Source organism: Rhinolophus sinicus, chromosome 16 (assembly GCF_057876585.1).
Source record: "Rhinolophus sinicus isolate RSI-liver-muscle chromosome 16, RSI-T2T, whole genome shotgun sequence".
NCBI lineage: Eukaryota > Metazoa > Chordata > Mammalia > Chiroptera > Rhinolophidae > Rhinolophus > Rhinolophus sinicus.
Window position 1 is genome coordinate 92,016,167 of NC_142516.1, and position 27,111 is coordinate 92,043,277.

General features: G+C 51.7%; 1 protein-coding gene across 5 annotated transcripts in view; it reads left to right on the forward strand.

Moving 5' to 3' along the window:
• Positions 1-27,111, forward strand: part of SLC7A1 (solute carrier family 7 member 1) — a 64,516-nt gene that overhangs the window by 32,675 nt on the left and 4,730 nt on the right. For all 5 annotated transcript variants that reach the window (XM_019736541.3, XM_019736545.3, XM_019736542.3 and 2 more), the window contains 10 exons: positions 7,355-7,738; positions 10,046-10,204; positions 11,839-12,013; positions 18,164-18,285; positions 18,887-19,109; positions 19,860-19,999; positions 22,313-22,415; positions 24,115-24,332; positions 24,583-24,749; positions 25,378-25,486. In XM_019736541.3, coding sequence (XP_019592100.1) covers positions 7,369-7,738; positions 10,046-10,204; positions 11,839-12,013; positions 18,164-18,285; positions 18,887-19,109; positions 19,860-19,999; positions 22,313-22,415; positions 24,115-24,332; positions 24,583-24,749; positions 25,378-25,486 — 1,786 coding nt within the window. In that variant the 5' untranslated portion in view covers positions 7,355-7,368. The remainder of the gene's footprint in view (positions 1-7,354; positions 7,739-10,045; positions 10,205-11,838; positions 12,014-18,163; positions 18,286-18,886; positions 19,110-19,859; positions 20,000-22,312; positions 22,416-24,114; positions 24,333-24,582; positions 24,750-25,377; positions 25,487-27,111) is intronic.

A 27,111-nucleotide genomic window follows, 5' to 3' on the forward strand; every position in this document is an offset into this window, starting at 1 on the left:
GGAGGCTCGGCTGGGGTGGAATCTATTTCCGTGCTCCCCTGGGTCCTTGGCCAAATCCAGTTCCTGTGGTTGTCGCACTTAGGGCCCCCGCCTCTTGCTGGCTGACCTGAAGGCCACCTGCAGTTCGTTGCCACGTGGGTTTTCCCAGCATGGCCACTGAGCTCATCAAGCCAGCAAGGACAGCCGGCCAGCAGGGTGGGGCCTTAGGTGACCTAACATGGTCACGGGAGAGACGTCATCCCCTCTGTCCCAGCAAGTTCCAGCCCCACCCACACTCACACCAGGAGGCCACCTTAGAGTGGCCACCGCAGGCCACCGCTCCTGAACGCTCCTTGACAGGAGGGATGGAGCAGTGGTTCCCATCTGCTGTCCATGTTCTGAAAAATTGTGCTCCTTTCCTTTTCCCAAAGTGACTCATGATTTTCAATCTTTTGAGGGGTCATAACTCTGCAGGGTCCTTCTATCCTTCCCACCAACGTGGATGTGCTTGTGCCCAGCTCCACAACATTGCGGGTTAACCTGCTTTTCGTGAGCTGCCTTAGAGCCCAAATGTGGCTTTGCATTGTTTGTGTCGGAAAATGTGGCCCGAGTCTCAAGTGACTGCCTCGTCGGTGAACTTCTAGGAGGAGAGATGGGCTTCTCTGTGGCAGTGGGGCGTCTAGGGGGCATAGGGGTGGGGAGGAAGTTGCAAAGTCTGTTCGCAGCCTTTTGCTCCTTAAAAACAGCAGAAGTCTGTGCTGTCTCCCTTCATTCTCTGAAGGTAGAGCCTTATTGTTGTAAAGCAGTAACCGGAAGGGGAGAAGCGTCAGATAACTGCAGTCTGGGTGACTGAATGTTGGCGTATTGAGATCTCTGGGATCAAGTGTAGGGAGCCTGGAGTGACAGGCTGTGGTTAGATTGCCCTGAAGCCTTCCATTAAAGCAGAGCAGGTGGCACTGCCTGTGACGTACGCTGCACATATGGCCCATGTGCCATGCTGCTTTACTGCCACCGCCCAGCTCTCGCCTTGTGGCAGTAACTGCATTTGTCCACCACTGGGCTGCTTCACGCGTCCCTGATTTTAGCCCCGCTGTCCGGTCGGTCCTCTCCTGGGCTTCGACCATCCCGGTGCTCACAGGCCCTCGTTAGCCATTTGTTTCTGATGCCTCCAAGTGACTTCAGACAGATTGAGTCCCATTCTAACAGAGAGCGTTCTGTGACCGCCGAGTAGGACGTTTCCTCCAAGTTTATTACATAAAAAGAAAGTGTCCCGTCCCGGTGGAAAAACACGGCGAGCAGTTGCTGCACTGAAGACAGGCAAGGTGGTGAACCAGGCCAGGAGGCTGTGACGTTGCTTTCAAATTTCAAATGCTTTTCTTTGGGGGTGAGTGTCTGGAATTTTGGCCACCCGTGAAGTACGGTTGCAAATGGGACAGCCAGACCTATCATAGAATGTGGCATTTCCTGCTTAGGGGTTGTCTGTGCATGACATGTGCCGTGGAGATAATCCCCATGGTAACCAAGGGTGTGTTCTCAGGGCTCTTTGAGGAAAAAACAGGGACTGGGAGCAAATGGCAGGTAAGTATGAAAGGGTAGCATTTGCTTGTGCAAAATGGTGCTTTGTAGTTGGATTGAAAGACCGCGTTCAAAGGCCAGCGTATTGATTTGCTGCCCCAAAAAGAAGGCTGAGGCACGAGCACCTGGCAGGCCCAGGCTGTTTCCTCCTCCTGTCTGTCCTTCACAGCGCGACCAGAGCAGTCCTCTCGGCACTGTTTTGTTGATGCCCTTGCTTTGCATAAAGTTTTTACATCTGAGTAAAGTATAAGTCCCTCCGCCAGCCATGTGAGACCCTTCTGCCCGCTCCACACACCTGCAATGGGCCTCACCTGTCACTGTCTGATGGATGTCACCTGCAGCTCAGGGGCCTGTGTTTTATGTACGCCCCCCACCTCCTTAGGGTGCAACGTGCTGAAAGGTGAGAGGTCAGTGCCGCTCATATGATCTTTTCTGATTTCAGGCTCGTTCCCCAAATGATACAGATTTAGGCTCAGAGAAATATCTAGGGACAGCCTGTGAGAGGTGAGACAACTGCCCAGTACAAATTCTCTGCTCTGGGCTGTGTTTCTAGGTAAAAATGACTGGATATCTACAATTTCATATGGTTCCACCTAATCCTACATGAAAGACTTTACTCTGCAGCCAGGGCTGGTCGAGTTTCCTCATTGTTTTCTGGGTCAGCCCTCCATGAATTCCTTTCTTTTCACACTTACATTTGGAAATTTCCCAGCATGTACAAAGGTAGAGAGAAAGCGACATGAAGCCATGTGCCCAGTTACCCATGTCTCTGAGAAGGACGCGTGACATGGGTTAGCTTGTCTGTGGGCTGACCCTCTTCCCCTCTTGTTTTCACTTGTTTGTTTGTTTCATTAAAAGAGATTTCCTTCCCTTTAATTTAGAAGCAGTACACACTCATAGAAAAATTGTCAAAATGCTGAAAATAAAAAATGCCCATAATCTCCCACTCAGAGACAACACCCTCAATTTTCCTTCCAGATCATTCTTCACATACACTTATATTCATATGTTATTATTTTTAAGGGGCACTGTACATGCTGCTTTGACGCTTCCCCCGTTTGTATCAGAGACATTACTGCAGCATCATATTTACTGCATCTGCTCTGTCAAGCTCTCGCCTCCATGTGCCTTTTCTAAGTCTCTCCTCCCTGTGTGGGCCTGGTTGGGCCCTGCTGCCCAAATTATAGCCAACTGTCCATCTCCACAGGTTCATACCTGCAGGCTCAACCAACTGCGGATGGGAAAGATTTGAAAACAAAAGTGACGTTGGCGCTGACGGGCACTGTGTAGTCAGGCCTATGATGGTTGTGTCTGTACTGAGCATGTGCAGGCTTTTTCTTCGTCATCAGTCTCCTGAACAATAGAGTGTAACAAGTATTTATATAGCATTTGTGTTGCATTAGGTGCTATAAGTCATGTAGAGGTGACTCGGAGGACAGGGAGGACGTGGAGTTCACATGCAAATACTACACTATTTCATATGAGAGACGTGAGCATCCGCGGGTTTTGTTATCCCAGGGGGGCCTGGAAGCAGCCTCCGTGGGTACTGAGGGACGACTGGGCCTCGTTCTCCTCAGTCCCAGGTAAAGGTCCCAGGGCGTCGAAGCCAGTGGCGCTTAGCCCGCGCGGGAGGGACGTGCGTGCCTCGTGTTGGTTACGTGCCCCTTGTGAATAGTACTCCACGTAATCTTTTGCAGGGGTGTCGGCCTTCGTGAAAAGGTCGTCAGTAACGCACATCAACCTTTTTATTTGTAGGGTTACAGACAGGGTGACAAACAAACTAAGAATCGTGAGGCTGCAGGGAGTGTAAGCTTGGACGAAGTTGAGCCAGTTGGGCCCCTGGGGTGGAATAGTGCTTCTGGAATCAGATGACGCAGCTTCAAATCCTGGCTCCGCTACTTACAAGTCAGGTGACTGTGGGCAGTGTTGGCTGAACACTTACTGGGTTGTGAAGCTGACTACAAATGGTGGGCGCTGTGCGGTTCCGCCACCGCGTTGGAACGTGTGCCGGGGAAAAGCCGCGGTACCTGTAGGCTGTGGATTTAGAAAAGCCTAAGTGTCTTTATAACTGAGGGTTCTGGCTAGATGCAAAGACGTGCCTGGTGGATTTCCGGGCTTTCTGCCTGTGTCCTCACTTGATGAGATGAACCTTTTCTCCCCGTGAAAGTAGTAGTCTCTGAGATGGACAGTTGCGCCTTCTCCTGGTCTCACACTTGCCCCGTGGAGCCCTGTCACCCTGTCGGCCTCCCCACCCTGACACACTTGCTTCCTGGGGGTCAGACTGTGGGCTGAGGCATTTCCTGAAACCCTGGCTGTGTCGGGTGCAGGTGTGAGAGAGTGAATTTTGGTGGAATTTATTTATATCCTCAGCATGTCCCTTGCTGCTTGGGGTCAGACAAATAAGACTCTGGGGGGCTTTAAAAGAGTCCCGGTTCCCAAGTCACCATTTCAGTGGAGGCAGACGGACTCCTGCTTGCTGCCCAGTGGGGACATGTGGGTGTGAGCCTGCCCCTGACCCTTGTTTTGTATTTTTGACCCCTCCTCCCACTCCTATACTTGTGGCTCAGCTGTCACCTTCTTATCTCCTTTCACAATTCCATGTCTACTTCTTGGGGGGCCCCATGTTGAGTGCCTACCAGGCCTCTCTACACTCTGGTTTTTTGTGTTTTTTTTTTTAAGTTTTTGCACCTGGGCCTCCTAACATCTGGGGGGAAGTGGAGATCCGGCTTTGAGAACACTTCCTTCAGCACAGGTTTTCTTCCTTGCCCTGAGTCTCCTTCTCCCTCAATGGCCGGTGTCCTGGAAGCTCCTTCCTTGGGCCCCTTCTGCCACCTGGTTGCCGCTCACTCAGCCTGAGCTTTCTGCTTCCTTCCTTGTTAAATTCGCATGTGCTCTGGAGCCCTCCAGGTGCCGGGGACAGTCACCCCCACGCCAGCTTGGCCAGCTGCTCGTGACTACTGGCTACCAGTGGGGTCCCATAAGGCTAGCACCCCAGTGAAGACCTGCTTTCTTTAGCCCGGGGAGATGTACAGCACAGTGTACATCCTGTTGCAATGACAGATTTTACTCTGATGGCTCCCACCAGGGGCCTGGGCCATTCTAAAGACTGTCACTCACGTAAAGGAAAAGCCGAAGTTTTCATTTAGTAAAATGTCAATATTAAGATTTTGTTCCTAGTAAATGTACCAGCCTATGTCAGACCCCTTCCCCTCCCTCCCTGAAGCCATTAAGCTGGACTTTTTCAGGGATAGAGCTAGTGTTAAATTGGAGAGTGAAAAAATTGTATCATTCCCCGCTGCCCCCGACAACCTTCATCAGAAACGTACAAGCACAGCATAGAAAAGCCTTTCTTTATCTCTGAAATCATTTTACTCCTATTGTTCTGTAGGGATCTAGGAAAAAACTTGGCCTTAGAACTGCTGTGGGAAAGGGACAGATTTTCTTAGTTTTCTAGGAGACCATCTGACGTAAGTGCTCTAATAATCAATGTGTAGGGAGTAAGATGGATCATTGTTGCGAGATTTCTGTCAAAACCTCTGAGAAGTAGGTGTTGACCCCTGCACAACTTCCTCCCTGTCAGAAATGGGAACCTGACTCCTAGCTGCCTCTGGCAACTTGGCTGCATCCCCCTTTCCAAGCCGCCTGGGCCCTCGGCTCACCCGCTCTGAGGCCTGGCAAGGAAATCCCATCGAACTGTCTTTGCCTTGTGCTTGGCTTTTATTGTTTTGGGGAGAGAATCACTTATTAACCGAAAACTACACCGCGGAGAGGACGGGAGCAGGCAGGCGGTCGCTGGTTGTTAGTCACGCCTGCCGAGCAAGGTGAAAACAATACAGGTAATGGGGAGCTTTTCACCCTCACCTCCCTGTAAGCTCCCCGCCAAACCCCAGCATGTCCCCAGCCATAGCCTTCTCTGCCAAGGGTTGCACTGAAATGTCACATCTTCCCTTTGAACTTGCTACCCAAGCAATTGTTTGCTGTTAAATTTGTTGTGATTTACAACTTGCCTGGAGAAAATCCAGTTGAGTCCAGAAGGAAGAAAAGGAAAGGCAATTCCAGGACGAGTGACTGGCTGGGCTCATGGGGACAGCCCTGCGGCCTCCCCAGGCCCTGTGGCCCAGGCAGGTCCTCACACCTGCCGCCCTCAAGCCACTCGGAACCCTCGCTTGCCTGGGACACCCACGTCCCCCAGAATGTGCTCCTGACCTGAGAGCTCTCAAGAACAGGCCGGTGTGTGTGGTGCTGATGGCCCCTGGGAAGCCACTGCCCCTGTGCTGGTGCTTCCCTTGTTCTGTCACCTGCCTTCTTCCGCTCGTGTCAGAGCTGGCGTCCAGTTTCCCTGCTAAATTAGGAAATGATCTTTCCTCATTTCCTCCCTCCTTCCACCCCCCGACGACATCATAAGGTCGTTTCCTTCCTACCTGTAAAGCCAGAGCCTCAGGGCTCCGTGACCTTGTCTGACGCGGCTCTTGGAGTTTTTTCCTCCTCTTTGTGCAAAGGGGACCACGTGGGATGATTCTCCTCCTTGGGCCTGTCAGGTAAAGTGCAGAAAGGACCGACGCCCGCCTCCGTGAGCTGGAGCTGGCCAGGGACATGACCCATGCAGCGGGCCCTGCCCTGGGGCCAGGAGGGGGCCAGCCTGCCCTGTGCCCCGGTGGCCGGGGCTGCCAGGACATGGCAGCAGCCGAGTGTTGTAGGTGCTTAGTATGGACTATGCTAGGTCTGCGAGCTCCGTGCAGACTTGCGTTTTCCAGTGACTTCATTGTAGCCACATGTGTCCCTCCTCTGTGATTCGTCGGCGTTTTTCTCCGGATTAGGCTGGGGCTGCGGGTTTGGGGAGTAGGCCCGTAGGTGGGGTGCCCCTCGTCCCATCATGCAACCAGCATCACCTCACTGTACAGTGACTCTTTTCTCTTTGGGAGGAAGTCACTGTGGGCAGCCTACACTTCAGGGTGGCAGCTTAGTCCCACGTCCTTGAGGGTAGGTGCCGGGACCTGCTGGCCACGGGCTCCCGGCAGTCTCCCCTCGGAACGAGCCTCGCAGGAAGGTTGGCCTGTGTGCCACAGGAGAGCCCCTAAACGCTGGCCTGGGTGCTGTTTGTGACGGGCGGCTTCCTGGGCCCATGCCTCATGTGAAGGATGGATGACGTGAGCCGTACGTGAACATGTACTCAGGAGTGTGTCATATACACATCGGGCCAACATTTTGGTCTGGGAGGAGTAGTAGTTAGAAAAGGCCCCAACTTATAGTAATTCAACATTTTTCTGCCCTGGAACTAATTCTGTGTTAACTTTAAAGTGGAAACAGCTCGGTCCTTGTCCCCAGGGATCCCAGAAGGTTCTAAAAAGCATTGTCGTTGCTGTTCGAGGCCTCTGGGTTTTAATAATTAAACTCCAGTGTGGTTTGGTTTGCTGCCCCCTAACAGTACACTCGGAACAACATCCCTTTTTCCTGATAAATTGCATCATTATTGAGGGCGGGAACAGTGCCATTAATACGTGTTTCCTGTACTACATAGTTTCTGTTGCGTACAAGGTTTCAGGTAAGCACTGACAGAAACGTGGGTGCTGAGACGCGAGGGGAAGGCAGCTGCTGCCCTGGCCCCGGGGCTGTGCGTGGGAGCTTAGCCTCGGGCCGGGCGGGCCTGGGTGGAAGTTCTGGTGGTGGAATTCTGAGATTTCAACCATTTTAGCGGCAAGGGACAATTAGGGACCTCGTCACTGTCTGCGTGGCGATAAGAGGGGTTCGAGGGTGAAAGCAGTGCTGGTGATGTGACACCCTGTTCCTTTTGTCCCGGCAGACTCGATTGGCAGAATGGGCTGCCAGGCGCTGCTCCATGTCGGCCAGCAGATGCTCAGGCGAAAGGTGGTGGACTGCAGCCGGGAGGACAGCCGGCTGTCCCGCTGCCTGAACACCTTCGACCTGGTGGCGCTGGGCGTGGGCAGCACGCTGGGTGCTGGCGTGTACGTGCTGGCCGGAGCTGTGGCCCGTGAGAACGCGGGTCCAGCCATCGTCATCTCCTTCCTGATCGCCGCGCTGGCCTCGGTGCTGGCCGGCCTGTGCTATGGGGAGTTCGGTGCTCGCGTCCCCAAGACCGGCTCGGCCTACCTGTACAGCTACGTCACCGTCGGGGAGCTCTGGGCCTTCATCACTGGGTGGAATCTTATCCTGTCCTACATCATCGGTGAGCCCCCCTTCTGTGATCCCCGCCTCCCGAGCATGGTGGGGCCCCACTTGGCTCCCCAAATAGATCGAGTCCAGCTCCTCCCCAGAGGCCCCCTTCTCGCCTCGCTGCTGTCCGTCTCCCCGTGTCCCTTTACGAAAGGCAGAGGCAGCCTTGCGGGCACCACTGCCCCCTCTGGCCTGGGCCCTGGACTAACAGTCAGGGGTGTCAGGGCTTAATGGGGACAAGCCACGCCACACGGTCATTCCTGTTAACGCAAGAGATGTAGAATCTGTGGGACATTTCTAGTTAGTTTCAAAGGAGTGTCTCCTTTAGTTAGTATTCACTTTTGACTACTAGAGTAAATTCATCAGACACAGAGGAATGGGGGAAATACAGAAGAATATAAAGAAGAAAGTAGAAATTACCCAATCTGAGAACCCGGAGAAACTAATTCTCTCATTCATTCATTCATTCATTCATTCATTCATTCTCTCAACACGTATTTATTGTGCCTTTGCCGTGTGCCAGGCGTTTTGCTACATGCTAGGGACACAGTGGCGGAAAAGGCAGCCTGAGTTCGGAGGAGCTGACTGTCGAGGGATTTCACTGCTGTTCACATCCTCGTGCACTGAAGCGCATACTTCTGATACCGTGTGCTCTTTACTTATAAAACAACGTATAGTAAACAGTTGTCACATTTTAACTGGTTTTCCACAGTACTTATGTTCCTAATGGTTGAATCCATTCTATAGAAACACACACCTGAATAAAAGAATAACCAAAGGATTTGAGTGGCCAGTTCACAGAAGTAGAAATACAAATAGCCATTAAACATTCTATTTATATTTTATTGGCTTTTTGTCATGTTATCAAAAGACAGTGGGATGTGGTGAGTTGAGCCGTGGGTCCCGGGAACGTCGTGTGTGGTGCTGCCTGCTGGGACGGCGGCCCTGGGCCCCTGTGTGGGGCGCCCACCAACACATGACCAGGCCGGCACCTTCCCTTTCCTTTCAGCCCTGCGGTGTCTGTTCGAAAATAAAATTCATAACAATGAATTTTTGGGGGTGTTTAGTCAGCACACAGCCACACACGCTCACACGGCCCGGGTCCCTTGGTGGGAAAGCAGCTGTGTTAAATGCACTTTATGCTTCCAGAGGCTTTTCCTGGAGAGTTGCTTACCTGTGGGGTCACTGTGTGTCGCTGCGTGTGCTCCTCAGCCTTAGCCACTGGGGAGGGTAGTGCTTCCAGCCAGGGGTTGTGAAGCCCTGTCTCAGCCAGCCGGGGGGCATTGGGGGCCCATCAGCACTGACCGGCCTCTGGGGGAGATGGGGACACCATGTTTCTTCACTGGGTGGAGGCCTTGATGGACAGAATTCCTAATTGGCGGGCTGCTCAGGGTGAAGAAACGCGGTTAGATTTTTGAGTGGTTGGGCAAGTACTTACTATGAGACCAAATAGCAAGATGGAGTCTCTGCAGCTCACTCTGGCCGGTTCCCGGGGGTGATCCAGACCACAATCATTGGCAAGGCCCCCTGTGAAAGGAAAGGAAAATGCTGTATGTGAATCCTGGAATTTTAGCGGCATTTCCTAAAAAATAGCGCTGTAAAAGCAGTGACTTTATTCAGAGAGAGAGAACAGTCAAATGCTGTTGCCTGCATGTGCACTCCTCATGGTGGAGTGTGGGTAAGGGGAGAATGAAGAGAGCCAGGCTTTGTCTGTGGGCAGGCGCTTGGGGACTTATGGGTGTGCGTCCAGGGTCAGGCACAAGGTGACAGAGGTGGCTCCCCTGCTCGGGGTATGCAGGTGACTGTTGCTGAGGTGACGGTCAGCCACTGCAGGTGTCCCTGGCCCCCTCTTGCAGGAGGCAGGTCCTGTCAGCTGTGATGCTAGGAGGGTCTTGGAAAAGGAGCTTCTGAGCAAGGCTCACTGCAACCCGTAAGGGCATCGAGAAATCCATTTCACGGCTTGCCACCAGGAAATAAAATAGGTAGAATTGAATCAAAACCATGCGAGTGCTTCTCAGTGGTAACATTGTTTTGTAAACCCTTTATTTCTCGTTACATATTTGAAACAGAAGTATACATGTAGGTGTGGGTAGTGGTGGAAAACACAGCTCTGTCCAGGCCCTAGAAGCCTGCTGGTACTTTTCACTGCACCGTGAACACTAACTGACCCTTTCCTGAGTTTGCACTTGCTGGGGTCTGGCTGCCGCTGCAGAATCCACTGTACCCTCTGTGACCCTGCACGGATGCCATCGTCCAGCTTGGTGACACATGCTGTCAGTCATTTCCCTTCACTGTCCTCTGGTGTGTGTGTTTGTGACAGGTACTTCAAGTGTGGCAAGAGCATGGAGTGCAACGTTTGACGAGCTGATTGGCAAACCCATTGGGGAGTTCTCGCGAACACACATGGCTCTGAACGCCCCCGGAGTGCTGGCCGAAAACCCAGACATCTTTTCTGTGGTTATAATTCTCATCCTAACAGGTAATGCCACACAGTGAGAGAGCAGGTTGGAGATGGGGTCTGAGGTACAGGACAGGCTCCCGTTAAGCTGGTTTCTTCCGTTTTGTCCCCCCACCAACTTTCTTTTTCCTTTTTGTAATTAATAGACACCTTTTTTTTGTCTTAATGGCTTCTGATAGATTCACATAGGGTTGGGTTATTTAATAGCTGCTTGAGTTGTGTGTCATTTAATTAAAAGAGACCCTCAGGGTTTCATGTGACTGTGGAGTAAGATCTTAGTACTGCAGGCTTTTTTACTAGTGACCCAGGAACACAAACTCTTTTGACCCCAAATGGTGGATAGATGACCATTTGGAAAGGAAAGTTGGCGTTGGTCAGCCAGGCGATGGAGGAAGGAGCCCTGTCTGGGACTGACGGGCGCCTCGGGCGGCAGCGACCTCAGGGTGCTCTCACCTAATCGCCCTCCTCACACCCTCGAAGGTGCAGAATATAAAAATTCCAGATACGGCTTGCACGCAGCTGATGGCAGCTTCTTCTTACTGACACTTAGCCAAGTCTCAGCCACTAGGGTGGGAGTTTTGTTAACATAAACATTAAGCTGAGCAGACAAATTCTCCTTTGAGGTTAGAAAATCTTGCTTAGGTTTTCAAGGCAATGTATCTTGTTTTGCCCACTGAGTAATTGAAATCATTTCGCACAGGCCAGTCTCAGCAGTATTTCTGGTCCAGTTGGCAGGAACATGTATCAGAAATTAAGTTTGCACTCCGCAGATTTTCCAAAACACGAGTGGGAGGGACGTGGAAGGAAACAGCGAGTGTGAGGTAGTGTTGCCTGGGATGAGCTGCCCGGTTCTCTCCTCAGAACTCAGTCTGTTACGTGGAGCAGTCTTTATTGTGAAGTGTATAAAAGACCTCATAGCAAAGCATTGATCTCAATGCTTAAATGGTGGCCGTGCGTCCCCCAGGCCCTTGCCCTGCCTCGTGGCCCAGCCGAGAGTTAGCCGTCGGCGTCCCCAGGTGCGCGTTCACCCCACGGTGGTCCTGTGCTGTCATTTGGCTCCTGCGTGTTTTTATCACCTGGTGTTTTTTTAAATGTGAGTTTCCGAGCTCGCACGAGTCCAGCGTAGTGTTTCCTGTGCACTGAGTCCAAGGTGGGGACTGTGTGTGATGGGTTCCACAGCCACAGACACTTGTCACGGCTGACAGGGCTACACCCCAAGTCAATCCGGATAATTTCCTCATCCGAAAAACTCGTTCTACCCAGAAACCGAGCAAAGTATCTCCTCCTTGAAGAAAATACATTCCTGCACCACAGGGTGGCTCTCAGTCACCTACTTTAGTGAGGGGGAGGGGAGGGTTCAGGCCCTCACTTCACCCCCTCTCCAGGGGGCGGTGGGCTGTGGGGTTCCCGTCTGCGGCACCTGGTCCCCCCACTGGTGTCCTCAATAGTATTCAACACCCCAGGACGTCGCTAGTTTTGATCCTTGCCTCTAGAAAATCATGAATTCAGCCTATCCCCAGAGGCTCACAGAAGTCTTCAGAGGTTTGATGCCACCTGAAGTCTTCTGAAGTCACCGTCTCGTCCTTGTGTCGTCCCGGGAAGGACTTGCCTGGTCTGAGGTTAACACTCAGTGTCCTGTTTATGCACGTTCTCAGGACTTTTAACTCTCGGTGTGAAAGAGTCAGCCATGGTCAACAAAATATTCACTTGTGTCAACGTCCTGGTCCTGGGTTTCATCATGGTGTCCGGATTTGTGAAAGGGTCCATTAAAAACTGGCAGCTCACCGAGGAGGACATCCGGAACACGTCCGGGAGCCTCTGCTTGAACAAGTGAGTCTCCCGTCGGTCCCACATGTGGCCGTTCGTGTATTTGGGGGGTGCAGTTGGCTGGAACCATAAGAGCTTTTTTATAAAATGTGATTTGAGTATTTTGTTCATATTTTTTTATGGAAGAGAAGTAGCCGAGGGTGTTTTACTAGTTTGAAATTTTTGTTAAATTTTACTTCCCTGCACTTAGAACATTGTGTAACAAAGGAAGCTATGGGAGAAAACGGAATCTTCGTTCTAATTCCGAAATCATGTAACCATAACTCCGAAATGAGGACCATGTCACACTCACTAAGTAATCCCTTTTTTTCTCATAATCTGTTTCATGACCATCCTCTGAGTTTTGTGTTCAGAAAAGATTTTCTCTGCAATACCCTGGTGATAGCACTTTATTTTGAAATGCCTTCCTATTTAATAACTCAGAAGAGAGAAGAAATCTGTGGAACTTTTATCAAACGTTTTCAGAATTACTAAAGTATCAAAATGTGGTTATAATAATCTCTTTCTCCCACACTTGACTTAGATTGCGTCAACTCTGAAAGACAGTGGCCCCAGCCCCCTGATGTGTCTAGCTCAGGTCACCCAGGGTTAGAGGCAGGTGACAGGCCAGCACTCCACACTCTGCCTCAGGCCTCACTGACAAACTCAGTGAACCCTCACTGACAAACTCGTATTATCAAGGACACAAAAGCCAAACAATTATAATGTATCCTTTTGATCTTTTTTGTCAGATTTTCAGGTGGATCTTAGGGTCCTGGGATGGAGAAAGGGGAGCTTAGTTTTGCCTACGATTGTATTTTAATTATAGCTAAAAGCTAAACTGCTTGGATAAAGAGACTCTTTTCAAATGCGGCTTTAAAATGCTGTCTCGGGTCCTGAAATGAGCAGTCTGGTTGGCTGGCCAGCACGCTGTACACGGGGTCATCCACCGGGTGTTCCGTCTTCCACAATGTGTTGTCCTCATCTGCCTGATGAGACCTGGGCTGTGGGCACAGGCAGATCCAGCTGTCCCAGAAAGGGAGTGAGAGTGTGGCACAGTGCCCGGTGCTTTTGAGGACAGATCTGGAAGACACACGTCCCTTCTGCTCCATTTCCCTGGCCAGAGTCCAGTAGGCGGCCCTGTCTAGCTGCAAGGGGACCTGGGGAATGAGGGCTCACACACCAACTTGGCTGCTGGTTAAGGGCCAAGTGCCCAGTGGTCTGGTCAGTGGGAAGACGTTGATGTGTGACTAGTTCACAACCAGAAGGCAAACAGGAGACTGGAATTAAATGCATGAAACTTGACTAACTCTATTATTACATGGTTAATAGTTCAAATAAAGAGAGCCTTCTTTTGGGGACTAAACTCTGTTCCAGAGAAATGAGTACCTTAAATATATCCTTCCCAAGCATTCCTGAGTCCTATTTATGCCAAATTTACTGGTGCCCATTCATTCAGGGTGGAGTAAAACCAACTCAAAATATGCTTTGAAGAAGCAGTAGACTTTGAAAACTTTGGGCGCCTGTTTTATTGGTTGCCATTTACAGGTCAGGAATGAAATATGCAGGACACTTCTTGTTTCCTGGTTGTCAGTCAAGATTTAATTGTATAGTTATTATGAAGAGATTGTCTGTCCCAGCCCATGGTATTAACTGTCATTGGTCATCTTCACACTGCGTGTCCTGGCCTCCCAGACAAAGTGGCGTGTGTTTGCCCGGCCCCTTTGTCCTGGGTGGGGCCCCTTCCGTTATATCTGCCCCCAGCCCTGGGGACACAGCCAGTGAGGGCGGTGGGTCAGCCCTTTTAAGAGGTAGAGTGCACTGGGACAGGGGGTGGCTTGCTCTTTCGTTTTATCAAAACCTGTAAGATTCCTCCTTTTTTCTTTTTTTTTTTTAACCTGCTGTAGCTTTGTGTTCTGACAATGGCCACACACAGTCTTGCATGGAATTATCTCTCTGAGGTGGTAGAGTATTTCCCAATCAAACCACAGCGCGGAGGGCCTTCAGGCTGTGGGCGTTGGGAGGCAGTTGTGATGGTACGGTGCTTGCTTCATGGCTGGCTGGCTGCAAAGGCCTCTGGGAGCCTGTGAGTCGGTCTGTCCCTGTCTGGGGTAGAAGTGTTATCCTGCAGTCTAGCTGGTTCCCGCTGTCTTCAACTTGCGATCCCTCTGGCTTCCTTATCCAGTGTCCTGGAGACAGGTGACATAGTGAGAGGGAAGCGTCAGCACCACGGGAATCTATGGGGAGCCTTTTGTTGGATGGTGTCCGTCAGTTAGGATGGGGACCCAAAATGACATTGGCTTCCACAAGATAAAGGTTTAGTTCTTTTAAGCCAACTTGTTCAACATATTGCTTTGGTGGGCCAGGACTCCGGTTCTTCCATCTGTGGCTTTGCCCGTGGGCCACGTCGCCAAGGTCACGCAGGTCCCGATGCTGCTGGCACTCCAGCCCCCGCCAGCAGGAAGGAAACGAGAGAAGTAGCCAGCACCCCCCACCCCCACTCCCACTTCATTCCCCTGACGTGTTTCAGGAGATGATACACTATGTCTGCTTAAATCAAGGGGCTGTACCTCAGGTGGAGAATCTGAGAAGCATAGTCACTTTATTCTAGTGGTCCTGTGCCTAGCTAAAATAATTGAGTCCCATTACTGTGTAGGGGACCGCAAGTGTGGCTTTTGGGGACAATTAGAAGTTTATGTCAGGGTGGTAAGTGGAAGTTACGGGATCCGAGTCCTAGTGAAGGACGGTTACTGCTAATTCAGTGGTAAAAGCCCCGCTGGGAGACGCCGCCCCTGCCACTTCAGTAGCTCCCTGTCAAGTTCCCACCCCGGGCGCAGGGGTGTTCGTGAGCATGGACATCTTTTCCCCACTCCCGTTCCTGGTTGTTCTCTGTGCCGACTTCCCAGTAACCGGTTGAGCGGCTGGCAGTCTGGTCACCCAGATTGCAGGGGAAGGGCACTGAGCTAAGCTCTGGGTTTAAGCTGCTGTGTCTCGAGGTGACGTTTGCCACATGGTGGCCATGCAGCCCCTGTGAGCCTGCACTCCCGTTGTGTAAGTTGCCAGATGACAAGTGGGCACAACCACCACATGCAGATAACAGGTTAATTTTTGATTATATGTGAAGAACCTTTTAAAAAATAGTTCTAAGTGTTTTGGTTTGAAGCTATACAGAGCGGGTTCTGTGGTGGTTTTATATTGATACTCTGCCAATGAGATCAGTAACAGCCAAAGTGTCTTAAAAGTTGACTTTAATTTTTTCAGTAGGCAATATATCCACATGGCTCGTATGTTGTAACATAAACAAGGTTTACATGGAGAAGTCTTGTTCCCACCCTAGTCTTCATGTGCCGCCCTCTCCCACCCCCGTAGGTAATCACGTTTATTATTGTGTGTATATTATTGTGTTTATTATTGTGTGTATAAGCTTCCAGCTTTATTTATATAAATACAAGCAATGGCAAACATTTATTATGCATATTACATGTTATATACATTTATATTTATCATGCATACTGTTATCTATATTTACATATATTATGCATATTATATATTACATGTACACATATATCCCCCCCCCCGGGGTTTCCACAAGAACTAGTGTTCTATAGCCACTTGTCTGCACCTGCATTTTTCACTTACCAGCATATTAGGTATTTCACGTCAGGACCTTGTTCTTTTTTCTAATTGATTTGCCAGTACCCGAGCCTCACTAACATCAGTGTGCAGTGACGGGGGAGCAGACCCAGTGGTACCACAGTCAGTGGGGGCGAGCTTCCAGAGTTCACGTACAGACATCCTTTGACGTGTTGCTCACATTCCTTCGGCTCTGAGGGTTCTCTGACGACACCCCCCCTACAATCCTGAGAAGCTCCGGAAGATGCCTTTGTTTTGCTTCCGTATTGCTCGGCTAGTTACCCACAGCTCCCTGCACCTTCTCTCCATGCTCATGTATTTCCGCTTCGCCTGTCTGTGTGACCAAGGCAGGTTCCAGCCTTAGCCCTCACCTGCACGTCCCTCCCTGCACTTGCCTCTTCCCTTAAAATGGAAGGCTGGAAGCCTTTTCCGGTGCCGCTGCCTCATGGCTGCTTCAGGAGAACCTGCCGAGCATGGCATTCGTTGTCTTCGTGGCCGTCCCAGGACCCTCAGCACGGAGGGCACGCAGAGGCACGTGGGCATCTGGAGGCCTTCCTGCTCCCGTCCGTCTGTCCCGGCAGCGACAGGGGCCCCAGGCCCACCTCAGGGACTTGGCACAGACGTTCTCGTTCTTGCAGTTGTGTCCAGGAGTCACAGGATCTGCCGGGAGGCAGCCCCCCCCAGAAAACATCCTGACCTTGGGTCCCCCTCTCCTTTGGTCATCTCATCCCTCCTCTTCTGAGCTATTTGGCCATCAACTGTTTTGTTTTAAGCTTCGATCACTTCCTCATAGATGTCAGCTCCCCGGGGTGTTCCCTGCTCTTTATGATTCGTGGACCCTGTGGGAGCGGCTGCCAGCTGGGCACCCGGGAGGCAGTGTGGACTGTGGACCTCGCCTTGCTGACTGGGCAGCCCTGGGATGCCATTTTTGTTGCTGGGTTGGCAGTTTATTTTAGTCAGACTTTAAGATGACAGACTTCCAACAGTTTTCCCCACATCTGTCACGTACATGTCTCTTGGGGTTTCCCTCACATTGCTGCCAAACCATAGTATGTCCCGCAGTTAGGAACTTCTTCCCACTTCACTTCCAGTGGTTCCATGGCAGCTCCTGGAACTGAGAAATGGGACTGTCCCCTAGGAATCAGTGAAAGACTTAATCCTCATTACAAAATAATTGAGTCCAAATGGTCTGTCTGTTTTATTAGCTAGTCGATAAATCCCATTGAAAGCAAATTTGCCGAAACGAGTCGCTAGCCCAACCTCTGTGCATCAGTGTTTATAGGGCTGGAATATTCTATCTTATGCCTCTTCTCCCCTCGGGAGGAAGTGGTCTGGGGCCGTGGTCAGCCAGTCAGGTGGGAACGGGGGAAGGGGAAGGGGAAGTGTGACCACCCTGTGGGCTCTGTGTGGAGTGACAGGACACCTGCAGCCCTGTGGTCAGCAACAGGTGTGGCCGGCAGGGGAGGGGCTGAAGCCGTACTTCTTGGCCTGGAAGGGGCTGGGCTGCTGTCTGGTGGCTGCAGGGGCCAGGCTGTGTGAGGCTGCCTTCTGATCACCTCGTGATGGGCCGGCCAGGGGTGGACTGACCCCAGAGACCGCCACCCCACTGGGGCCTGGGAGGGGCTGATGCGCCCCCTGCTGAGGCCTGGACACTGTCTAGTCACAGGTTTCCATCCATTGGGACTCTTTTCTGGATCTTCAAGGACTTTGGGGTTCACAAAATGTGCTTGACTTGGCATTCTTCAGCAAATACTATGAGCCCACGCTGGGTGCTGGTCCCAGCCACGCAAGCACCCCCCTGTGTACCTGTGCACGTGGGTGCTTGGGAAGCGCTTTCGTTGACTAAAACAGTTCATTTTTCCACACCTCCGTGTCTCTAGAAACGCTTGTTTTGAACCTGAATTACTGGTAAACACCATGTTTCCCCAAAAATAAGACCTAGCCAGACAATCAGCTCTAATGCGTCTTTTGGAACAGAAATTTATAGAAGACCTGGTCTTATTTTACTACAATATAAGACCGGGTCTTATCTAACATAATATAAAATAAAACCGGGTGTTGTATTAATTTTTGCTCCAAAAGATGCATTAGAGCTGATTGTCTGGGTAGGTCTTATTTTCAGGGAAGCACGGCGTGGGAGACTTTTGCATTTTATTCCTGAGGCTGGGCCCCTGCACTGGCTGGCACGATTTCCTTCTTGAAGGGTCCAGGGTGAGAGGCCACAGTTGTTGGTTTGTCCCTCTTTCCTGCTGGACACCGTGTCTCACAGTCCCTCCATTCCGTGACACCCCCAAGTCAATATGTAGAAGATGCTTCTGGAAAGGGCTCAGTGTGCACATTGTGGCTCTGGGCCACGCAAAGCGAGAGGCCCGTTGTCCACAGAGTCGGAGCGCAGTGGCTGGTGACAGCTGTTGAGGATCGCGTACGGAGGAGGGTCTGGAGCCGACAGTGCTCAGAAGTCAGGTGCTGATTGTTTGGAACCACTTGTCTTCAGCCCCATGAAGCTGGCGCTGTGATTTTACTCTGGCTCTTTTTTTCTAGTGGCACAGACAAAGGGGACCCTGGTCTTGGTGGGTTCATGCCCTTCGGGTTCTCCGGGGTCCTGTCGGGAGCGGCCACCTGCTTCTATGCCTTCGTGGGCTTTGACTGCATCGCCACCACAGGTACGCCGTTGCCGCTCACCGCCCAAAGCCCGGGCCGGCTCTTTCTGCCCTCCCCTGCACACTGGGCTCATTTCACCCAGTCACTGTTTTCCTTCCTGTGGGCTGGTGCCAGGTGCCGCGCTTTCACACCAGTAACCTGTAGATTTGTAGCTTCCTGCTAGTCCGCCCCCGCCCCTCTTTTATCACTTCCCCACGTCGCAGTGCCTGGCAGGAAATTGCACGGTGAACATGACTCACGTGCCTGCTGCCAGAATGGAACAATGACAGCTGTGGCTGCAGCCTGAGTCCTTATCTGTGGATCTGGGAGGGACGAGGCCATTAAAAATACTGTCAGCCTGGCTGTATCGGGACCCCCCAAATTTCCCGGCCAAAGGAAACAAGCCTTTTCCTTGGCTGAACTATGACGCACAGGGCTGTGGGTCTTCAGTCTGTGTTGCTAAGGGCCACCCCCCATTTCCAGAGCCTGGGAGACCCTGGTTCCCACAGGGTGATTCATGGGTGGCATGGACTCCCTGGACACTGCAATGCCTTGGGTGCCTTCTGTGTTTGGGGGTGCCCCTCGCCGTGGCGCCCTTCTGGGCTGACTCCCGGCTGCTTCTAGGTGAGGAAGTCAAGAACCCCCAGAAGGCGATCCCCGTGGGCATCGTCGCCTCCCTCCTGATTTGCTTCATCGCCTACTTTGGGGTGTCCGCCGCCCTCACGCTCATGATGCCGTACTTCTGCCTGGACAAGGACAGTCCCCTGCCGGACGCCTTCAAGCACGTGGGCTGGGAGGGCGCCAAGTACGCGGTGGCCGTGGGCTCCCTCTGCGCGCTTTCTACCAGGTGAGGATCCTGACACTCGCGGGATGACGTGGGCGCGGTGGGCCGGGGGCAGCCGGACACGCCGGTTTGCTGTGCAATTGCCCTTCTCCCTGGAAAGGGAGCCAGTGCCCCGACCCGCTTCTGTCGTTTCTCCCTTTCTCCCTGCTGTGATCACCGAGCATCGGCAGTGATTGACCTTTCATGTCGAAGAGGCTGAGGCCCACTTTTTAATGTCACCTGCTCAGCAAGGGGCTGGCTCCGTCCCTGACTTCGGCCACTGGACCAGGCCACCTCTTTGAACACCGCGTGTTGGCCTCTGTTTGGCTGTAAAGCCTCAGCGCTCTTGAGAAAGGGAGTGAGTGCCTTTGAGCAAGAGGCGTTTTGCCCCTGGAATTTCCTACCAGCCGGTATAAATAAGAAATATTTGGTAAATACTGATTTCCACAGAGACATCCTCACGAATGCCATGATGCTTTTATTTTCTGGTTGATGAGCTGGAAATAATGGCAGGAATAAAGACTAGACCCCATGCTAGCTTATGTTAGGCCGTGGCCATTCCTGCATGGAATGTGTCCTCAGAGTCGGTGCTTATTCCGGGGCAGGTGCAGGGGACGCCTTAGCCGTGGGCTTCCCACGGTTTGGCGGGTGGCAGTTCTTGGTGAGGAGTCGGGGCTCCTGCTGCTCAGCTAAGTGCCTGGCTGCGCCGTGGCGCCCTCACTGCTGGCGAGCTCGTCGTGTGGGTGACACATTGTGCCTTCTCTTCCCATCCAGCCTTCTGGGCTCCATGTTCCCCATGCCCCGCGTCATCTATGCCATGGCCGAAGACGGGCTGCTATTTAAGTTTTTGGCCAGAATCAACAACAGGACGAAAACACCCATCCTCGCCACACTGACCTCAGGTGCCATCGCTGGTAAGGACTGTAGCTAACTTCACAAGCCAATATTTTAACAGTCGGGTGATTATTATCCCCTGGGGAAATATCCTGAAGTGTGCTGTGGTCTGGGAAAACTTTTCACTGGTCTTTTGAACATTCGGTTTTTACCCTTGGAACCTGGTTTATGTGGCAGTGTGGCTGCCCTTTTGACAAAAGACAGAGGCCAGTGTTACAGAGGATGTGATGAAATTCTCCAAAAGTGTGTCTTCTTCTATGATTATTATCCTCTCATTGGCCAGAGCTTAAGACACACATAGACCCTTCAAAGACATTAGTCTCCCCCTTTCCTAAATGTCCCTGAGTAGACTTTGGTGAGATGACATCTTGCATTTTCAAGTCAAGTGAGACTTTGTATTAGCACTGGAAATTCAGTGTCCTTGTATCTTAGCTCATGGATTCTCTGGAAAACAAGGGTCCTTAGGATCAGCATGTATACAATGTGCCACCTCTTCCTCAGGGGTTCCTGAGGGTGTTGCTGGCGAAGCCACTGGCCCTCGGTGTAGAAACCATGGCAGGCCCAGAGGAGGCTTATCGTACCACACAGGAGGTTCCTCCCCGAGAGGTCAGTTTTGACAGGTGGAGTCAGTGGGCTGAAGAAAGCGCTGAGCCTCGGGGATGTTCCAGGGACCCCTGATTAAGGAGAGGGAGGGTCCTGATACTTATGTGATGTTGGGTGTGTTTTCCTTCTTTAATGATTGCATTTCGTAGCCCGAGAGGCAGTGGGATCCCATCATACAGATGTGCAAGTGGGGGCACAGAGCTGAAGAAAGGATGTGCTTTGGTTTTATGTTAAAGAGGCCGGCTCCACCTGGAGTATCAGTAGAAACGTAGGGCTTTTGGCAAATTAGGACAAGTGACACCAGTCAGTTTGTACCACAGGGACTTATCAAATGGCCATGGTAAGAGTGGCCTAAAGTTCTCTCTCGTGCTGATTAAGGGAGACGAAACTGTAATCCTTAACGTGGCTCTAAAGTACATGCATTCACCAAACCAACGATTTACTTTCTTTTTGTTTGGTGGAAGTGCCAATAAGTATTAGGTTTTCTAAAGTCACCTCCCATGGAAGAAGTTTGTCTCGAGTTTCTCTGTGACTAGGAAGCAGGTGTTTGTGGCATACAGAGCTGGACACTGTTCTAATTATGCATGAGGCTGTCACTACTCTTTCATCTTATTATTTATTTGCAGTTTAAATTTGTTTGAGTTGCAGCGATCTCTAGGGGCTTGAGAAATATTTGTGGAAAAGTAATGGTTTTGTGTTTATGCTTTAACTTGTCTTGATTGTGTACGATTTGAAAATAGCCGAAAGTAGAGCCAGCCAAGTTATTGTTTAAATGGGAAACCTGACCTACGTACCCACACAAATACACATACACACTCACACAAAGCACAGAGCTTTTCAAATAAGCATGCATGTGTTATTTTTTCTAAAGTGTGGTCATGGTGAAAGGACTGAAATTGTTTGGGAGCGACCCTTCCTTCATCCACCTCCTCATCACTGTTGCTGACCGATGTGTGTAACTTGGATGATATGCTCGGGGAGGCCAGGGGCTGTCTGTTTTACCTCCTCAGTGGTGTGTACCATGCTCAGGGAGTGCCGGGTGTGTGGGTGGATGGATGATGGATGATGGATGGATGGATGGATGATGGATGGATGGATGGCTGGAGGGTGGATGGATGGATGGGATGGAGGATGGATGGATGGATGGATGGATGGATGGATGGATGATTGATGGATGGATGGATGGATGGATGGATGGATGATGGATGGATGGATGGATGGATGGATGGATGATCGATGGATGGATGGATGGATGGATGGGGGGTAGATGAATGTATGGGTGGATTGATAGATGTACATGACTGTCTGTGAGTCATCTTGGTGTAGAGGAAGAAATACTGGACTCAGAGTTACAAGAACGTAGTTCAGATTCTGACTTTCCACCTACCAGCTGTGTGACCTTAGGTTTCTCTCCCAATATGTCTGAACTTCAGTTTTTCCATCTCTAGTGTAAGGATAGCTTTTAAAGTTGCAATGAAGATCAAAAAAGTCATGTCGATGAAAGTACTCTGTATATAAATGTTCATTAGTACCGTCTGTTGAGGATTATGTGTGCCATTTAATCCCAAGCTTGTGTTCTCTTAAGCAATGTCTTTCCATGGAAAGGGCCGGGGGCGAAGGGGGAGGGAGAAGCGGTACCCCTGTGTGCCCTGGATCCCAGGTGGGCGGTGGTTCTAGGTGTCAGTATGGCAGAGGGCGTCCGTGGATGCTGATGTTTGTCCCCTCCCCAGCTGTGATGGCCTTCCTGTTTGACCTGAAGGACTTGGTGGACCTCATGTCCATCGGCACTCTCCTGGCTTACTCTTTGGTGGCTGCCTGTGTGTTGGTCTTACGGTATGTATGGCTTTTCTGGGTCCCATGACAGACGTGCACATGTACCCTCCCGCTGGCCTTTTCGCAGCTGAAACTTAGGGTTTACACAGTGTAAGTTTCAGGCTGTTGGTAGGTCCTTTGGGTGCTGCCCAGGAGAGGGTGGGACTTGGGGGTTGAGAGCCTAGTTACATCGAACGCCCCTGAAAAGACGCAGGGTAGAGGCCCCACTACCCTCTGTCATATGCCCTCATTTTTCTGGCTAGGTGTTGAAAGACTACCCCGACTGGTGGGCCTGGATTCTGGGGTCAGAAATTTTGGAGGCTTAGGGCAACGATTTCAGTGTGGTCCGGAGGGGATAGGGCACTGGCCCTGGTAGGAATTGGGCAAATCCAGTGAAACTTGGGTCAGTGTGATGACCTGTGACACTCAGGTCACTGGGGTACTTCACTGCACTGCTGCTGGAGGAAGGAGTCCCATCACATGGCGTGGGGTGGCCAAGGCTGACGTTTACGCAGACTCTCCGGGTCCTGGCTGTCCTAGCCTTGTGTGTACGAGGCCAGCCCCCAGGGTGGCCTAAGCATGGTGTCCCGGGGTCCTCAGCTCCCCTAGGATTCCCTCCCCCACAAAGCATATCCCTGGGGGCCAGTTTTCCTTTGCTCTGCAAGGACAGGGCTCTGCGTTTTCACTCCCAGGAATGGCCCGAGGTGGCATTCATGATGAGACTATGTACTCATGGAGACTCAGTGTTGGTCATTTGGCAAGAGCCTCCCTATTTCTTTTCAGGTATTTATACTTGTAAGACCATGGGTTTCATTTCCAGTGTGCCCAGAAGTTAATGTACGTAAAACCTGGGTTGAGCCTTGGCCGCGGCTGTGTAGAATCAACTAAAATTAGTTTGCTACCAAAACTGGTTTCCCCAAAGGCTCAGTGCTAGAATTTTCTCCAGGGTCCCCCCACTTTCTTAATGACCGAATGGTGTTGCATAAGTGAATCAGGGAAAATAGGGTGAATATCTTTCTGCTCCCTCTGAGAACATTTGCAAAATAATTAATCAGGCACTCTGTTTTTCAAAGCTGGTGGAAACGATGTGAGCTTTGTTCATTTTGGGTGGGAAGATAAGAAGCCTCATTTAAAATGACTGCTGCACTTGCAGGTTGCTCGTGTCTTAGAAATCATACCACACAGGCTGGGTCTCTCACTCAGCTCTGTAGATTTATTTATACCAAGGCACTTGGAGTTTTAAAATAAATTGATCCAATTAAGTCTTGCACACAGAATATCTCAAACGCATCAGCCTGCAGACACATTTCTCTGGCTCTCTGCACCAAATAGGATCCTAATGTTATTGCTTTCCATTTCTGGCTGTGCTTTTAGCTCCCTACAGCATAGTTTTGTTAGAAGTGGACTAATACCGTAAGCATCCCAGGGCCAGTGCTACTTCTCAGAGCCAGAGAACCGTCTTAGGACTTTGCTCTGGGTTGGTGTCTCAAAACAAAGACGCTGCGGAGGGTGTTGTCAGAAGCAGGAGCAGAAAGTGGGGACCCAGCTCTCCTTCTGTTGCCATTTTCCCAGAAAAGATGTTACTCTGATCATCTTCCCATTTTATGCCCCATGTCCTGGGCAACGTACCTTTGAAGGCTTACTAAAAACTTGAGGTAGTGCGTGTCCTTCTTCTGATGAAAGCAAATCATGCGGTCATGCAGTATGTTTTTCTGCACAGGTATCAGCCCGAGCAACCTAACATGGTGTACCAGATGGCCAGAACTGCCGACGAGCTGGACCAAGTAGACCAGAATGAATTGGTGAGCACCAGTGATTCCCACACAGGCTTTTTACCAGAAGCAGAGAAGTTTTCTTTGAAAACCCTACTCGCACCCAAAAACACGGAACCCTCCAAATTCTCCGGGCTAATTGTGAACATTTCAACCAGCCTCATAGGTAAGAGCCTGCACTTCCTGTGAAGGTGTCTGGGGTGCTTGTTGGTTGCATGCTTGCTTGTCACTGGGGTGGGGGAGGTTCCAGAAGGGTAGCACTTGCTTTGCTGCTGAGCTGTACTGTGCATTGTTTTGTCCACATTGTAGACGATGCCTACAGAAACGGAGCCTCCCTCTCCGTAGGTTCTGAGGGGAACTGGGGGTACTCGTGGAAGGGGAGAAATGACAGAGATGCATCTCTCTCTCTCTCTCAGCACTTTTTATCCTCATCTTCTGCATCGTGGCTGTGCACGGGAAGGAAGTGCTGATAAGACGGGAGCTGTGGGTGGTCTTTGTTCTCATTGGCTCCTCCGTTCTCTGCTCGGTGGTCACGGTCCTCATCTGGAGACAGCCTGAGAGCAAGACCAAGCTGTCATTTAAGGTGAGTGGGTCCCCATCGGGCCTGCTGGGGACCTCGTGGTAGGACAGACCCTGGCACCTCTGCTGGGAGGCAGGCCTGGGTGTCTGCAAGGCAGTGCTTGCTGGCCAGCCTCAACAATATCAGGCAAAGGCACGTGCAGTGCCCGCCGAGGACCTGCCCCGGCTCCCAGGTGGCCTGGCAAACCTCACCCACAGGGGCTTGTCATAAATGTCATCCAGGAGGATCGCGTGTCCTCACCAAGCCTTGAAGGTGACCAAGGCTTCTGTATTTCAGATTATACAAATAATAAAATAGTTTAACCTTAGAGATAAAGGGGAATCCTTCTGGCCCCACCTTTAGCAGGAAAATAGCAAGAAGGGAAAATAAGTCTAGAGCTTCCTTTGGCAATTAGTACCTTAGCACCAAACTCCTGCCTAAGCAGGCTTTGTGTGTGTGTGTGTGTGTGTGTGTGTGTGTGTGTGGTAAGGCTGTGGGGGCGCAGGGGAGGTGGGGGTGTGGGTTGGGGTGCAGGGGTGGGATTGATGCTTACTTCCTCCGCATGTAAGTCTCAGGCACACGCTGTTTCCCCCGTGGTTGTGGTAGATGAGTCAGACGCCCGCCGAGCTGACGCCACGTCCTGTCTTTGCAGGTGCCCTTCCTGCCCGTCCTCCCCATCCTCAGCATCTTTGTGAACGTCTATCTCATGATGCAGCTGGACCAAGGCACGTGGATCCGCTTCGCCGTGTGGATGGTCATAGGTACGTCAGCTGGCGGGTCCCCTGCTCGCGTGCCCTGTGCATAGCCCAGCATCTCCCGAGCTCCCGCCCCTGGAGCTGGTGCCCTGCTGCTCACGTGTCTCCCTGCTATTGCGTTTCCCCCAAAATAAGACCTCGCCGGGCCATCAGCTATGATGCGTCTTTTGGGGCAAAACTTAATGTAAGACCTGGTATTATATTATTATATTATTATTGTATTATATTATAATATGTTATTATTATATTATATAAGACCCAATCTTATACTACAGTAAAAGAAGACCGGGTCTTATATTATTTTTTGCTCCAAAAGATGCATTAGAGCTGATTTTCCTGCTAGGTCTTATTTTTGGGGAGTCACGGTACTTGGCTGGATGACTTTCGAGCTTCCCTCGGTTCAGGTGTTAAAACACAGTGGAAACACATGTTGCCTGCAGTTTTCTCTCAAACAATATGGAGCTCCTGGTAGGTTGTACCTGAAAGTCCCTTTCAGGCGCTTTGTCTTTTGATGGCCTCATGCCTGAACTAGTTATGTGACTGGGCAAGAGCTTGATGGCAGTGAGAACATGGCTGTGAGTCTGCCGTCTGTAAAACACGGGTTCGTGTGACCCGCGGTGGGAACGTGTGCACTGCACTTGTGCGTGTGGGCCGCGGGCTCTGGCCGCACCTGGCGAGCTGTGCGAGGCGCTGTGTGCTGCTGGCCTCTCTGGCACTGGCCATGGCCTGCCCGCCTCTGAGCCTCTGCCACCAGGGCTGCAGGACGTGGCCCCGGGGTCCTTCTTCGGCGTCTGAGGCCCAGTGCTGATGCAGAGGGCTGGTCTTGACCTCATGCCTCAGCGTCTCTGAGAAGAGCAGTGAGCTCAGCACCAGGCTTCTGCCAAACTTCTCAGCCCCGGGCAGGTGGCTGCTCCACTGCTGCCCCTTCCCCTGCAGGCCCCTCACTCACCACGGAGCATAGCCTGTGCCTGGCTGCACAGACGTTTCCCAGACAGCCTCTCTGGAGTGAGCTGGCCCCATCCGTGCTCTCGGCCCCCTGTGGCCGACTCCCCTGTGGCCGCCCTCATCACTCCTGCCAGGGGCTAGGATGCCCCCTTCTGAGCTTCCGGGCATTAACTATTAACTGGACTTTTGGTGGCTGAGTCCCTCCTTTAAGGCCTGTCCTCCATATGTCAGCAGCACGAGGGCAGCCCCGTCCCGGGGGGGGGGGGGTAGTTAAAAGCACGGATCTCTGGGCCCCACAACAGACCTTCCGAGTGCCCAGCTGCACTGGACTGAATTCTTATGGTACCTAATGCCTGCTGCAGTGCGACAGTCACTTGTGCAGAGAAAGCGGGGGCATTCGGGGCTGTGCAGATAGCTGGAATCCCCCCGTGAGAACAGCGGGGCCCCCGCAGGGTCCGTGCCGTCTCCCGCCAGCGCCACAGGGCTCCCGGCTAGACCTGCTGGTCAGTGGCTGCAGCTGCGGGGCCTACGCCCCTCCCTGAGCCCCCAGCCGGGCTGCTCCGCTGCTAAGGAGCCCCCGTGAGGGAGAGGCTCCCCAGAAGGACCCCTGCGAAGGCGGGCAGGCCCCTCTGCTGACCCTGCTTGAAGCCGTGTTGTTTCTCCCCGTGTAGAAGGGCAGCGTGGGA